At 40.1% G+C, this 14,473-nt stretch overlaps 3 protein-coding genes across 10 annotated transcripts in view; 2 read left to right on the top strand and 1 right to left on the bottom strand.

Annotated features, from left to right (window-relative positions):
• fry (Protein furry) overlaps nt 1-9,446 on the bottom strand; it is a 51,907-nt gene extending 42,461 nt beyond the window's left edge. For 4 of the 8 annotated variants that reach the window (XM_017078330.4, XM_017078327.4, XM_017078336.4 and 1 more), the window contains exons 1-2: nt 9,129-9,446; nt 53-1,716 (exon numbers count right to left, since the gene is read on the bottom strand). In XM_017078330.4, the coding sequence (XP_016933819.3) occupies nt 53-1,716; nt 9,129-9,183 (1,719 nt within the window). In that variant the 5' untranslated portion in view covers nt 9,184-9,446. Of the gene's footprint in view, nt 1-52; nt 1,717-4,733; nt 5,434-9,128 lie in introns of those variants that run through there. The other 4 variants (XM_017078333.4, XM_017078337.4, XM_017078331.4 and 1 more) reach the window with 2 other exon arrangements.
• Nucleotides 9,447-9,567: 121 nt separating this feature from the next.
• On the top strand, nt 9,568-11,578 carry LOC108012542 (metallophosphoesterase domain-containing protein 1). Its single transcript, XM_017077957.4, has 2 exons — nt 9,568-9,812; nt 10,426-11,578. The coding sequence occupies exon 2, from the start codon at nt 10,436-10,438 to the stop codon at nt 11,342-11,344; it is 909 nt and encodes a 302-aa protein (XP_016933446.1). The 5' UTR covers nt 9,568-9,812; nt 10,426-10,435; the 3' UTR covers nt 11,345-11,578.
• Nucleotides 11,579-12,004: 426 nt separating this feature from the next.
• On the top strand, nt 12,005-14,098 carry alphaTub67C (alpha-Tubulin at 67C). Its single transcript, XM_017077755.4, has 2 exons — nt 12,005-12,164; nt 12,634-14,098. The coding sequence occupies exons 1-2, from the start codon at nt 12,162-12,164 to the stop codon at nt 14,017-14,019; spliced, it is 1,389 nt and encodes a 462-aa protein (XP_016933244.1). The 5' UTR covers nt 12,005-12,161; the 3' UTR covers nt 14,020-14,098.
• The last annotated feature ends 375 nt before the right edge of the window (nt 14,099-14,473 follow it).

Genomic DNA, 14,473 nt, shown 5'->3' with positions numbered 1-14,473 from the left:
TTGGATGTTATTTAAGTATTTGTTTAAAGATCTGTGTGCTTTTCTAACTCACCGCCGCCACAGGCACCAGGATTTCCACAAACAGTCCTGCCAACGCATGCTTGATATCCTTATCCTTCACTTCCAAAAAGTACTGACCGCACTCGTGCATGAATTGAAATGAGGCCTCGAACTCCTCGATGGGCACCATCTTGACCCGAAAGAACTTCATGCCCATCAGCAGACTGATGATGCTCTGGGTGGTGGTGGGCGACGCCTCCTTGCCGCGCAGCTCCTTCAGTTCACTCATGAAGCGCTTGCGCACCGAGGCAAATCGACTTTGGGCCAATACCCCAATAACCTCCGCATACAGGTCGGCGATCATGTGAATGTTCAGGGCATTCGGATTGTTCTGCAGTCCATCCTTGTACTTAAAGTGCTTAAAGGCAAGATTCTCGATGCTGCGCACCAGATCTTCGTGACCCGGATGATAGGGCAGCTGCTTGAGTATCTCGATGAGAGCCAGGCAGAAAATGAACTCCACGGCTGCCTCCCTTCGCTGGAGTTGAAAATCCAAATCCACAGTGGGTTTATTGCTCGACGCCTGGGAACTGCCTCCACTCGGAGCTGGTTTCTTAAGGTCATTCTTGATCTCCATATCGGACAACTGACGACGATGCCAGGCCAGCAGAGTGTGCAGCAACGATGGCAGGCAGTGCTCGGCAACGGAACCCAGAGCAGATAGCAATTGATCAAATTGCTGATCCTCACCGCGTTGCAGCAGCTTGGATAGATTCTTATCGGCACTCTCCAGCATCACCAGCTCGATCTTCTTCTCAGCCTGAGCGGTGAAATCGCTGAAAAGATTGCGCATCACAATCTCGCCAGGTCGTGGAGCCGAGATCTCCACGCTGGCCACGCTGGCCGCTAGGGCATGCATCTCGGCTTGGGTATAACTGGGCAGGACGTTGATGATCGAGCTCCTTGAGTGAGCACCCCAGGGAAGCAAAGACTGCCGCTGGGGAATCACCAGAGCTGGCGGTGAAGCGTAACTCTGGCGACTGGCCGGCAAACTTTGGTAGGTAATCGTTGCTGGCGATTGCTCCACTCCGCTTACTGGCAAATGTTGCTGTTGCTGCTGCTGTTGCGGCTGTTGTTGCTGCTGCTGTAGCTGTGGCTGTTGCTGCTGCTGTTGCTGCTGCTGTTGCTGCTGTTGTTGCTGCTGCTGTTGCTGTTGCTGCTGCTGTTGGTATTGAAGTTGCTGTGACTCATACTCTATGCCATACGGATAGTCATCGCCGGGCAGCTGGTAATTAATTGGCGATGTTGTCCCACTGGCATTGGTGCTACTGGGACCATTCCGACTGGTCTTCGGCGTGGATGTATACTCCGCCGAGTTTATCGAGTGACGCTGTCCCGGCGATCCACCACTCGGATTGCCATCCAATTGAGCCGATTCCACGTTATCGACGCTATCGCCGCCAGCCAGGTTGGTCTGCTGATAAGCATCTTCCTGGAAAGCGTTACGCTGGGGGCTCTTTGTTGGTGTCACCACGCCCACTCCGCCTCCTCCCACTCCACCCACCGCTGCAGTTCCTGTTGTTGTTGCTGCTGTTGCTGTTGCTGTTGCTGCTGCGGCGATTGCGTTGTTGCTGCTGCTGTTGTTGTTGGGACTGGCGGTGGAGGGCGAGCCAGCCGGATCGCTCAGGTGCTGCTCATTTGGGTTTTGATTTGTGCCTGGTTAAAAAAAGAACAGAAACCATTATCATTATCGGTTTTATGATTAAACGGATTACACTTATCAGTTATTTATAGGTATGGAGTTACATGTTCAGATAGTCGGACGAGTCGCAAAAATGATTCATTCTACAAGTATGTTTCAAAACAAAACGAAAACCTATCTCTTGTAAAAAGAATAACAGTATATATCAGTTAAATGTACCATGTTTAAAAAACGAACTCCCCAAAAATATAATCTTAGATACTTTTTCCAAAAATAATAAACAAAGAATTTCTTTTAATGCCCATAAATAAACCAAAAATGAACACATGCCAACTTTGTGAACTAAAATTAAAAAATTGGCTTGGTTTTCCATAAAGTAAAGTATATACCATGTGACATTTATGAATTGTTTTGGCATTCTAGAACTTAGCTATACGCGACATATACTGTATGAGCTTTTGATTTGTGATCTTTTGTTTTATTTGTTTACCCAACCTTGGTTCTAGGACACGCCTATAAAACGAAATCTGTAAATAGAAATTATCATCAGCAACCATCAACAATTTAATCATCATCAAGTGTGGAGGTGTGGCAAGAACACGCCCCAAAACATAAACTCAAATTAGGAAGAGAAGCCGAAACGTACTCCCTTTATGGGCCCAATTCTGGACTTTGGGACTGTATCGTGTCGAGTTATCATTCAATAAGTTGGTTTTATATCTTAATTGCCTGGAAATAGCTGTAAACTTATTTTTGCCACATGGCCTGATGAATGAATGGAATGCCATCAACCATCTGTTAAAAGCAGTCTGCAGAATATGCAAAATAATAATTACAATTGATAAATATGTTTTTCCATTGGCACACCATATCTTTTTATCGGTACGGCGATAAGAGCAAAAATAAAATTCCCGCCAAGGAAGTTGACTTGGAGTGCGTAATAAAAGTTTCCCAGAACTATGTTGCTGGAATTGCTATTCTGGGAAAATAATATAGGGGTAGATGGGAATTTTCTAATGACGTCAAATTTAAAGAAATTTCTTTTACGGAAAAAAATAAAACTGAAGAATGAGTAATAGAAATCTTACTCTTCAAAGTAAAATATACCAATGTTTATAAGGAGCAACCGAACAAAGGTTACCCGTCTACTGCCAACCAAAAAACCTAGATCTATTATTTAGGACAATTATCATGACTTATTCCTGGACAAATGTCCGGACCAGAATGCCTTTAAAATCGAATTCAATCAATAGACCAAGACACGATTGCCAGTGTCCTTTGTGACCAAGTCAAGTACTATTGTAAATAATAGATATCGCTAGCAAACGTAATCCAAACGATATGCTATGTGTCATGCATCGTAGTCAGCTGTTTGAGCTCCGTCCGAAGGTCTGTTAAAGTTCAGGGTAATAGTTTCCGTCGCCGCTTTCCGTAAATAATTGATAGAGTTGAAGTACAAGGCAATTTGTTAGACTCGTGGGGGACAGCAAAGGTTGATTCCTGACTTTGTAGCAAAAAAGCCGTGAAATCTTCTTCAAGGAAATCGCCTGAGGACAGCGTAGTCCAGGCAAACAAATGGAATACGAAAATGGCTTCAAAAATGTTTGACATTTCACTAAACACATGTGTGTGAAGAAAAGCAAAAAGTTCCGACCGAAATCTTTAGTAAAATGCGAAAACATATGTACATCATACATATACACCCCTATTATTAATACCGTATTAACACGCTCACCCAAATCGTCTTCCCAAACGAATCGTGCGTCTTATAAAAGCTCTCTGGATGTGTCATATAGCAACAGCAACAAAAACGCAAACAACTCGATTCTACGCCACTTATAAGATGTTCGACGAACCCGAACAAATATCTCTCTGCCAACAGATTAATCCATCGCACTGGGCCAACACAAATCCAAAATAAAACGTAAAAAGTTTAAAATAAAAACTGCAACAGAGGCAGGAAAATAAGGTTAATATACAGATTTATTGGGATTCGACCCAAAGGTACCCATTATTTATGGTTTTTCTTTGGAATTTTGATGATAGCAAGAAAGGAATTTCATGGAATTTATGTACTCTTCTTAATACAAAGTAAGCTGACCACTTATTTGTTGGTGGTCATCAACTTGTTTCGTCTTAAACACTAAGCAAATATACCTTGCAAAGTATAGCCCTATTTGTTTTTCTATAACTTCTATACTATTAACATTTCGCTGGAAATAAATACATATATCTATAGTTTGGCGCATGGAAATGTTTTAAGATGCTAAGAAAAAATTTAGGGCGTTTAAGGAAAGCTATAAAAAAAGGTTTAATAGATCCCATTCAATTATATCAACAAAAGTTCTAAATTAAAAAACAATGGGAAAGATAAGAACCATAATAAGAACGAGTTAAAATTATAAACAAAGATTTTTGGCTGAATGCTAAAAACAAGGAGGCGATAAGTATAGGATGATAATTCATAATATTGGCGTTGTAGAATTAAAGAAAAATATTTCGAGAATTTGGCGGAAAACCAAGATATATTCAAAGCTATATATCTGGGGGAAACACCGATTTTTTGTTACTTTCAAAATATATTTATATAAGCGTACCATTCACTATCTAAATGATGGAAACAATGAATCAACTTGTTATTGATTATCAAATTTGTATCTTATCTAAACCATTAATCCATCAACTTGCGCCCTTGAACCCTTATGAAGTTTATTTTCTTTCCTTTTTTATTTCGTTTATCTGCGAGCAAATTACTGGAAAAACAAAGAAAATTATAAGAATTTCGTAATCACCCTGATAAGATAGGTTTTTAAAGCAAAACCATGTAAGGTTTTGTGGTTCTTCATTCCGTTCACATAAACTTGAACTTCGACAAACAGTCGAAACCTTCAAATCGTTTATCACATTTAATTTTTATCGTCTGTAAACCAAACATTTCCTGCCTACAAGTTTTGTCACCCCACTTATTTATTTTTTTAATCTCTTTCTTAGTAACCAAAAATGTTCTGGAGTTCGAAAACGCAAAACCAACCTTTTAGTTTTTTTGGATTCCATTGAAAATTCCATAACATGAAAGTGGAGCATATATTTGTTAGGGAATCGCAGCTGGGAAAATGATATTCGGGCAGATTTACAATTGTACTGCCCGACTAGAAAACAAAAGCGATAGCGAGCGTATTTAACACTAATTAACGCGAACAAGTATTGCAATTAGAGGCACGTGATTTGGTCTTGCCACACAGCCCACTAATAATATTTATTAATTGTAGCAGTTTCAATTGTTTATTGTATTTTATTAGAGATTGTATTAGATTCGATTTGAAATACGGCTGCTGATAAGATGCATTCAACTGTGTCACTGGGTCACTTTTCAGGTTTATTTCACTTTAAATTACGCGGGGTATTAGTGATAATCGAAAATAATCATATTTTTTACAACCCTGTTAGAGCTTTTACGATTTTTATGCTAATTAGCTAGAAATAATGAGCTCAGCGTTTTGAAACTTGTACACCTTTTGATTATTTAGTGTTATTTATTGGATGATGTCAAATTACGTTGGCAATTTGAATTCAATTATTATGTGGGAACCTATAGAACCGATTTCTCGATATGTGCTAGCACATATATAGACGGATATTATATATAGGGGTATATATATAGAAGAGTAGCACACGTTAAATCCAAAATAAATATTTCGAGCGGACCGCAAAGTGCAAAATGCGAGGCAAACGGCGGCGACGACGACGAATTTCGACTGCGGCGAAAACGAACCGAAAAAAACGGACGAGCTACAGAAAAAAAAGAGCGAGCGACGTCAATGGCAGCAGAATGAAAAAATATCGGGAAAAAAACCAAACAAAAATCAACAAAAAGTGAGCAACTCGCGCACGCTCGCAAATTGGAAGCCCGAAATCAAAACAAACGATTATTGTCTATTTAAAATTATGATTAACAATTGCCAAAGAGAGAGAAAGAGAGAGGGAGACAGCGGAGCGAACGGAACAGCTGTTTTCCTACTGCGGCGAATTGAAAATCAGCTGAGTTGTTTTCAAAACAACACTCATACGCCGCGTTGTACGAAACGATACGAAATGAGAGATGATTAAGACCATCTGTTTGTTTACTTATTTGCGTTCTCTCCTTGGTTTCTAGCTGATTCTAACTGATTAGCACGGCTAGTGGATATACTTTATATGTATATCTGTCGCATTAGCTTCAATTTGCGGGGGAACCATGGCAGTGCCTTCCCGCAGAGAAGTGCTAAGTGGAAAACTTTCCGCCCTCGCCGTGGAAATCCCGCAGAGCAGCCAAGACTAGAGCTTAGCTACAACTGCAACAGTCAAAAGGACGTCCTTAACCCGGATTCCGTGCACTCCGAAACCGCGGAAATCCATTTCAAGGATAGTGCTTTCCATTGGCTAGGAGGGATTAAATAAAGGAATTCAAATTCACAGTCGAACTTCTTTAAATCGAACTATCAATCGAAAATAACAAAAGTTATTACCTTTACTGTGGGATACGAAACATATGTAAATTATTATCACTTAGTAGTAATGCAGTACTAATATTTTGTCACTTCATAGGAACACTAAACAGATGAATTAATCATTATAAATATTATGTATTTGTGTGCTCTTAAATACAAATTAAGATATCATAATTACAACAATATTATAAATATGATTTTGGATCGAACGCAAAAAAGTTTTAAGGGGTTTTATTATCACTTAAAAAAAATATAGCACTTTTTAAGAAATCTTAATATGCATTAATCATCTCATATGTATTAATAGATCTTATCAATTCTTATTTATGTTTCTTAGAATACAAAGTGCGTATTCATTTTTATGGGAATATTTTAGTTTTAATTTGAATAAAACACGAAAAGGCTTTAAGGGATTTTCTAACAATATTCATGTATTTTATTCACTGTATTTGTAGTTTATGGGTCTTAAAATATCACAAAAGATGTATATTCCATAGATTTTTCCAAAAATATTTTAATATTAATTAAAACATTGTTGTACTCAACATTTTTAACAAACCAGAAAAGTATTTCATATATTTACCCTATAAAAATCGACTTGAAAAAGGTTCGTACCACCGAAGTTCGACTGTGTTTAATTCACTTTCCTGACCGTACCTAAGTGTTTTCAATTACAGAAATTGCCAACTGCCTTGGCTGATTTCTAAACAAACTGTACGCGAATTGGTCTCACCAACACAATAAATATATAAACAAACAAATGGAAAACAAAGCCGAGGGGCATTTTGTAACGACAAACAGTTAAATTGATTATGTACGCGTCCAGATTGTTTGCCATACAGTTGAAATGCATGTACGAAAAATTAGCACTTGGCTAGCACAAGCACTTTCCATCGGTTAAATATTGGTTTGGCGAATTAGTTAACTGCTTTTATTGCAAATTACATCACGCCCACCACATAACTAGGAGTTGGTACTGGTACAACTAAATGATGGACAGTCACGCGATTCGAGAAGGTAAACACGCGACCGGAACGCACTTTACACCCGCTAAAAAACACTTGGGAACGCACTTGATTTTCGGGGTTTAAGTGGGGCTATAGGACTATTCTCAACGGCGGATTTATAGTATTTTCTTTTTTTTTGGATCCCCCTGGTACTTTGTGGCTCGACGGCGGGCAAACAAATGAGAACGGTGAATGGGAATGAGAATGAAAATGAAAATGGGCTGATGTACGAGCGTTTGGAGCCCGAACTTATGCAATTTCGCACAGGTGATGGTAACGACGACTCGACATTTGACTTTGGATGGCTGGCGGAATTTTCTAATTTTGCCACACTGCGCTACAAAATCCGTTGGATAACTGCCAGGTGGTGGTGGTGCTGGCAAGCCAGCCCCGAAAACAAACAAAAAAAAACATAGAAAACCCAAAACACAGCAAAAATCCAATCCACCCATTGACGCCCAGACATTTGTTTTGTTTTTCTTCCTCTTTCCGAGCTGAATGTCATTATCAAGGTTTATTTGGCACTCTTTTTCCCGCCTTTTTTGTTGGGATTGTGAATGAAAAGCGTACAAATGAGTGGGTGGGTTGTTTTTGGGGGTGTGTGTTTTGGGGGTCGCTGAGATAGGGCCCATTGGTTCGTGTCCCGGCTTAACGTGGCGGTAAATCAATCTCGAAATATAATGAAAAACTGCTGTGCGCCAGAAAAAAGAGAAAAGATGAGTCAATAAATTAAAGAAGACAAAGGGAGAGATGTGAGCTGCATTATGTCAACTGTGGGTAATGGTGCATTTGTCCAGCAGTACATTATTTATGCCTTCAGTTAGCTTTAAGGGTTTAGTATTTTATACAATTTTATTTCGTTCAAAAAATTATTTAGATATTTTTCAGTTTAAAATATTTAGTTAAATATACAGATATAAACGTACAAGACTGTTTTCTTTTTAAAGATGGTTATAATTTTAAACTTAAAAATCCAGAGCATCGATTGAATTTCAATCATTAAAAAAAATACAAACTGAAATACCAGAAAACATTTTTATTACAAAAATATTCTATCTTTATTTGAGTTTTTAAGTTAAGTTAAGCTGGTCATAAAAACTTTCCCTAAAATAAGGGAACCAATTATTATTAAAATTCATTTTTAAGTAACTAAAGTAACTTTAATTCCCCAGACTTCCTAATTCCTCACTACTATAAAAAGTGCTTCCCATTTATAATAATGTCTCCTTAGCGACAAAGTCCCTTAGCGAGCATTGTACACAGCTGATTTCAGGCAAAAGTTTCAAACCAAACTTTGTTGTTGATAGAAAATCTTACTTTCATCTTAATCGGGAGCAGAGGTAAATATTTTTAAAGATAACCAAACAGACCGGCGGTTCTTTGTGAAGTTATAAACACTTTGGGCTCTTAAGTTTAGGAGTTCTCCAAAGTAAACAAATCGTATCCGTTTCAATGGGAATTGGCTCCACTGTAGAGGGTACAGTGAATCAAAACCATAAATTACTCGATTTGATTAGGTGCGCAAGTGTGCGTGAGAGAGAGAGAGGGAGGGAGAGAATGACCGGCAATCAAAGTGAATCATCACTTGGCAAATGAGGAAGACAAAGAAAACAAACAAACGGATAACGGATAAACAGATGCAAATGATTTGAAGGTGTGATTGGGTGGGGGAGGGAGGGGAGAACAAAAGAGTAATGGGAGTGAGTGAAATGCAGTGAGATAACACACGCACGCAAACGCACACAAACAAACAATAAGTGGGCGTAAACAATTAGCAATAAAAGCATTTAAAAAACAAAAGTGCAGTTAATGGCAAGAACTGCGCCCAGTAAAAAACAGAAACACACACAAAAAAAACCCGAAGGCTTTTTAAGACCCAAAAATAGCCCACTATGCAGCTGCTAAGTAAAAAAAAAGGAGGTCAAAACTCACCTGCTGCACCTGCCTCCAAGGCAAACAAATCCTCCTGCAGCTCCAATTGATCCATTATTTGCAAGTACAAATCCCTGATTTATTATTAATGGCTAAAAACACGACGCGTCTGCGAAAGTTGCAGCTGCGGCCATTTTTTCGCTATCCAAGCGTAGAATTTCACCAGGTAACCACTTTGCGGTTCCTTAAACACACAGAAAACACTTTGCGTATGTTCTATCACACTTGCACACTATAAAAACACTTTCCTATTTGATTTATGCAATTTTTAGACGGTTTTCTTGTTGCAAATGTTGAACGAAAAAATTTACACGTAGTGAAGAAGCAGAGAAATATCAAGCAGCTGATTTTTGTTTTGACCAGGGCTACCTGTTATCGCTGCCTATCGATGGGTTTTCTTACGTTACGTTTCGTTACGTTTTGTTATCGCCGATCAGCTGTTCCCCGGTAATGACGTCACGCCTTGACAGCAATTTCGCGTGTTTTGATTGGTATTATCAAATTAGTATCGCTTTTATCTGCAAATACTTGACTTAACATAAATAAATGCGTTCTAATCAGTGGACAACAATGTCGCCGGCGATTGCACTGAGTGGTTAAAGGCCTAACACAATGGCAAAACAATCAAAAACCGACGAGGGGCAAATAAGCTAGGAGAATTTCTGATAATATAAAACAAAAACAGTGAGTAAACGGAATGTGTAGTATATATTTTAATTTATTAACTTCTTTGAGTGGAATCGACCTCACTTCAAGTCTGGGGCTACCAGAGTATCTATTGTTTGACTACCAGAATTGCAACTTCTTCAGGGTTCTAGTAATATGGGGTTTACGACCACGTTTATTTTGTCATTTCCAAATTGAAATCTTAAATCGTTAATATCTTATCATTTTTAACCAGAGACCGACCATTAAAGTTCGGTATTTGAATATATCTATAAGTACAGTAAAGAGATAACGATTATAGCCACGTTTTAAAGCTATTACTATCTTATAAAAACTAAATTACCCGCTTATGGGCCGACTTCTCGTCCACATCTTAATCCAAAAATAGGTTTAAAACTATAAAAACATAAAGAAGCTTAACATTTTAATCCTATATTAAGTAAAACATTTTTGTTGTAGTCTTTTTGGTTGGTTTCCTTTCATGGAACGACTTTTTCAAGAGTTTTTTGAAGCTGACAAAGTACCTTTTCGAAATATTTAAGAAGTAAAGATAATAATAAATATAATAAATGTAAGCCCCATGAATATATATAGCATTTTGAGAAATACAACTCACTGTGTACAATTTCAGTTATTTAAAAATGGAGGTGCCAGTACATCCACTAAGCCAGGATCCCACGGCCGCTTGGAGGGAGATCAGCAAGACGCAGCGGGTGATCAAGGTGACCATGAAGCCACCCACCACCACGGTGGCTCCCAACAAGGCCCGAGTGGTCTGCATGTCAGATACCCACTCCCTGACCCCCTACATCAAGTTCGACATACCGGATGGTGATATATTCATCCATGCGGGGGACTTCACCAAGTGCGGCCAGCTGGAGGAGGTGGAGGAGTTCAACACTTGGATTGGGGCACTGCCCCATCGCCACAAGATCGTGATTGCCGGCAATCATGAGCTGAGCTTCGACCGAACGTTCACTCATCCTTTCCAGAAAAATCAGGCCAAAGGCCATGCTTCGAGCAGCAAACACACTGGCATGTCCATCCTGGATGATTTGCCCACTTTGGGCAATGCCAAGGAGAATTTGGAGAGCGCCGTGCAGACGCAGAATGTCCGGGATGTACTGACCAACTGTCGCTATCTGGAGGATGAGCTACTGGAGATTTGGGGCATTCGCATTTATGGTTCACCTTGGCAGCCGGAGTTTTGCCGCTGGGCCTTTAATGTCCCGCGGGGTACAGCCTGCTTGGAGAAATGGAATCAAGTCCCCGAAGGCATCGATATTCTGGTCACCCACACGCCACCCGTGGGTCATGGAGATCTATGCTGTTCCGGCGTGAGAGCAGGATGTGTGGAGCTGCTTAGCACAGTTCAGCAACGGGTGCGCCCGAAATATCATGTTTTCGGACATGTTCACGAAGGCTATGGCATCACCAGCGATGGCAGGATCATCTTTGTGAACGCCTCCACCTGTGACATCAATTACCTACCCAACAATGCCCCCATCGTTTTCGATGTGACGCTGCCCCCGGGCTTTCGCAAGGACTAGAGTGCCTAGATTGATATTTATTCGCATTTGTTGCCGGTTCAATGAATTTAGTTTTGTCCCACTTTACGTTTATATTAAGATATTTTGTCTACAGAAGTTGGAAGGCACGAATTTGGTTGTCTGAAGAAGGAGATACCATTCTCTACAAACACACTTAAAATCATAATTAAGATGCCATACAATAGATAAGACACTGCACCGATTTGTAGAATTTTTCATAAAATTGTCACAAATTTAGGAGATTTAGAACACCCTCATAGAACTAAAATTTTTCTGACAAATACTTGAAACGAAAGTTTGTGTTCCGCAATGTTGTGCCCCAATTTGACATTAATATTTTGAGGTGTAAAATAAAACTTAATAAGTAAAACATATTTAAGAACTATATTTTTTTGTGCCTGGATTCAACCAAGTATATACGATTTTATTCCGAAATGGTTTTTCCACTTTTGACTGATTACATTTGATAATTTAAAACTGTATAACATAGGTGATTTTCTTGATTCTGATTAAGTTAAAGTATTAAACAGACTAATATTTTAAGTAATAAATATTTGAATTTGTATCGATAAGCCGCCAAAAAGGCCTGGAAAACCAATGGAATAAACCCTACTGGGCTGGACTACAACCCTGTCATCCAGTTTGACATTTCTCTTTCGCGCCCTGTAACGGCGCTTTTCCAGTGACTCCCCAACCTTCCAACCTAAAGCTGCACTTTTCGCGTGGCGAGACCAAAAAATATTTAAAATAAAGGTCCCGTGAAAGATTTTAATTTGTATACCCCAATTTTAGATCAGCAAGAAAGCACACAAATAAAATGGTGAGATTGGAAGAATACGCTTCTGTTGGTTAAGTTTTAAGAAGTATGGAAAGTGGATAGTGAAAATGAACAAAAGAGAATAGGGAGAAAAGGAAAAAGTTAAAACCACCGTATTTTAAAATATTATTTAAGATTTGTCAAGATTCGCCTTGGTTATACAAAAAAAAGAATCTTAAGATTCAAATTCTTAAAAAAGAAACTTGGTATGGATGGTAGTTTATTGGTGTCTCAAGAAGCCTTTTGCTGTTTCTTTAGTCTTATGGTCAAAAATATAGGTTTAAATGTTTTAGGGATCTAAAATAATATCGTTTATTTTAAAATATTAGCAAACAAATTTAATTTAATATTTAGTAAAACTATATGTTTTTTAGTGGGGAAAATACTTTTTGTATAATGAAAATGCAACCTAACCTAACCTAAAACAATGGCGAATTTTCCACTTAAACCTTTTTCCTATGTTCCCTGACAGCGCGAAGTGGTCTCCATCCAGATTGGCCAGTGCGGCATCCAGATCGGCAATGCCTGCTGGGAACTCTATCTCCTGGAGCACGGGATCAATCTGGACGGGAGTCTGAAGACCAAGGAGGAGCTAACGGCCAGCGGGAGCAGTGCCAGTGTGGGTCACGACACCTCCGCCAATGATGCACGCACCTTTTTCACGGAGACCGGAAACGGGAAACAAGTTCCCCGCTCGATCTTCGTCGATCTGGAACCAACGGTCATCGATGATGTGAGGAATGGCTGCATGAGAGAGCTCTACCATCCGGAGCAACTGATTTCCGGCAAGGAGGATGCGGCGAACAACTATGCCCGAGGTCGTTACTCCATTGGCAAGGAGGTGATCGATAGGGTGACCTCACGGCTGCAGAAGATCGCCGAGCAGTGCGATAGTTTGCAGGGATTCCTCATCTTCCACTCGCTGGGCGGAGGAACTGGCTCGGGATTCACCTCTCTGTTGGTTGAGCGACTATCCACCGATTATAGCAAGAAGTGCAAGCTGGACTTTGCCGTCTATCCCTCGCCCAAGGTGTCCACTGCCGTGGTGGAGCCATACAATGCCCTGTTGACCACCCACTCCACAATGGACCACTCGGACTGTGTGTTCATGGTCGACAACGAGGCCATCTACGATATATGTAACAATAGCTTGGGTGTGGACAGGCCAGCCTATATGAATCTGAATCGTTTAATTGCCCAAATAGTGAGTTCCACAACGGCCTCGTTGCGTTTCAGTGGCTCGATGAATGTGGATCTCAACGAGTTCCAGACAAACCTGGTGCCCTTCCCCAGAATCCACTTCCCCCTGGTGGCCTATGCTCCACTGATGTCCGCCGAGCGGTCGGCCCATGAGCAGCACGCCATTACCACCTTGACCAATGCCTGTTTCGAGTCCTCCAACATGATGGTCAAGTGTGATCCTCGTGCGGGTAAATTCATGGCCTGTTGTATGCTCTACAGGGGTGATGTGGTGCCCAAGGATGTGAATGCAGCTGTCTCGGCCATCAAGTCCAAGCGGCACATCCAATTCGTGGACTGGTGCCCCACTGGCTTTAAGATTGGCATCAACTATGAGCGGCCCGCCTTTGTGCCGGATGGGGATTTGGCCAAGACTTCGAGGGCCTGCTGCATGCTGTCCAATACCACCGCCATTTCGGTGGCCTTCTCAAATCTGTCCTACAAGTTCGATCTGATGTTCAAGAAGCGGGCCTTCGTCCATTGGTATGTGGGTGAGGGCATGGAGGAGGGCGAGTTCACGGAGGCGCGTGAGAACATCGCCGTCCTGGAGCGGGACTTCGAGGATGTCGGTCTGGACAATGCCGACGAGGGCGGTTCTGAAGAATTCGATGAGTTTTGAGATCACATACTAATTCCCCAGGCCTGTCACTTCAATATTCAATCAATATATGTAAATAATAAATCAACAAAGCGTTTAACTAACCATGAGTTTAATTGAGTTGGGGATCACTTTCTTATGATATGATGATAATAATAATATAAAAGCACTATAAAAACCTGCTTTATTTTGTAAGGAATACAATTTAAGCATATTTTTTAAAAGGATTCCAAAAACTTAACAATTTAATACAAGTTTTTGTTTAGAGTCGAAAGGCAGATCTAAGAAAAATTTTAGGAACACTTTAGATCCCATTAAGAGCAAAATCAGGAAAAATAACTGTTCTAGATTAATCTTATTCGCAAAGTTCACAGGAAGAGTTAATATTTGCATAATAAATATTAGATGAGCTCTTGTTTCCATATAATCCACTGTAGGTACACCTAAAATATAAAAAAAACTCCACTAAGAGTTA

Source organism: Drosophila suzukii, chromosome 3 (genome assembly GCF_043229965.1).
Source record: "Drosophila suzukii chromosome 3, CBGP_Dsuzu_IsoJpt1.0, whole genome shotgun sequence".
NCBI lineage: Eukaryota > Metazoa > Arthropoda > Insecta > Diptera > Drosophilidae > Drosophila > Drosophila suzukii.
This window is presented reverse-complemented; position numbering and strand designations above follow the sequence as displayed.

What these genes read in the sequence shown, in the direction of transcription:
- LOC108012542 (XM_017077957.4), top strand. Translation starts at nt 10,436, where the DNA reads ATGGAGGTGCCAGTACATCCACTAAGCCAGGATCCCACGGCCGCTTGG.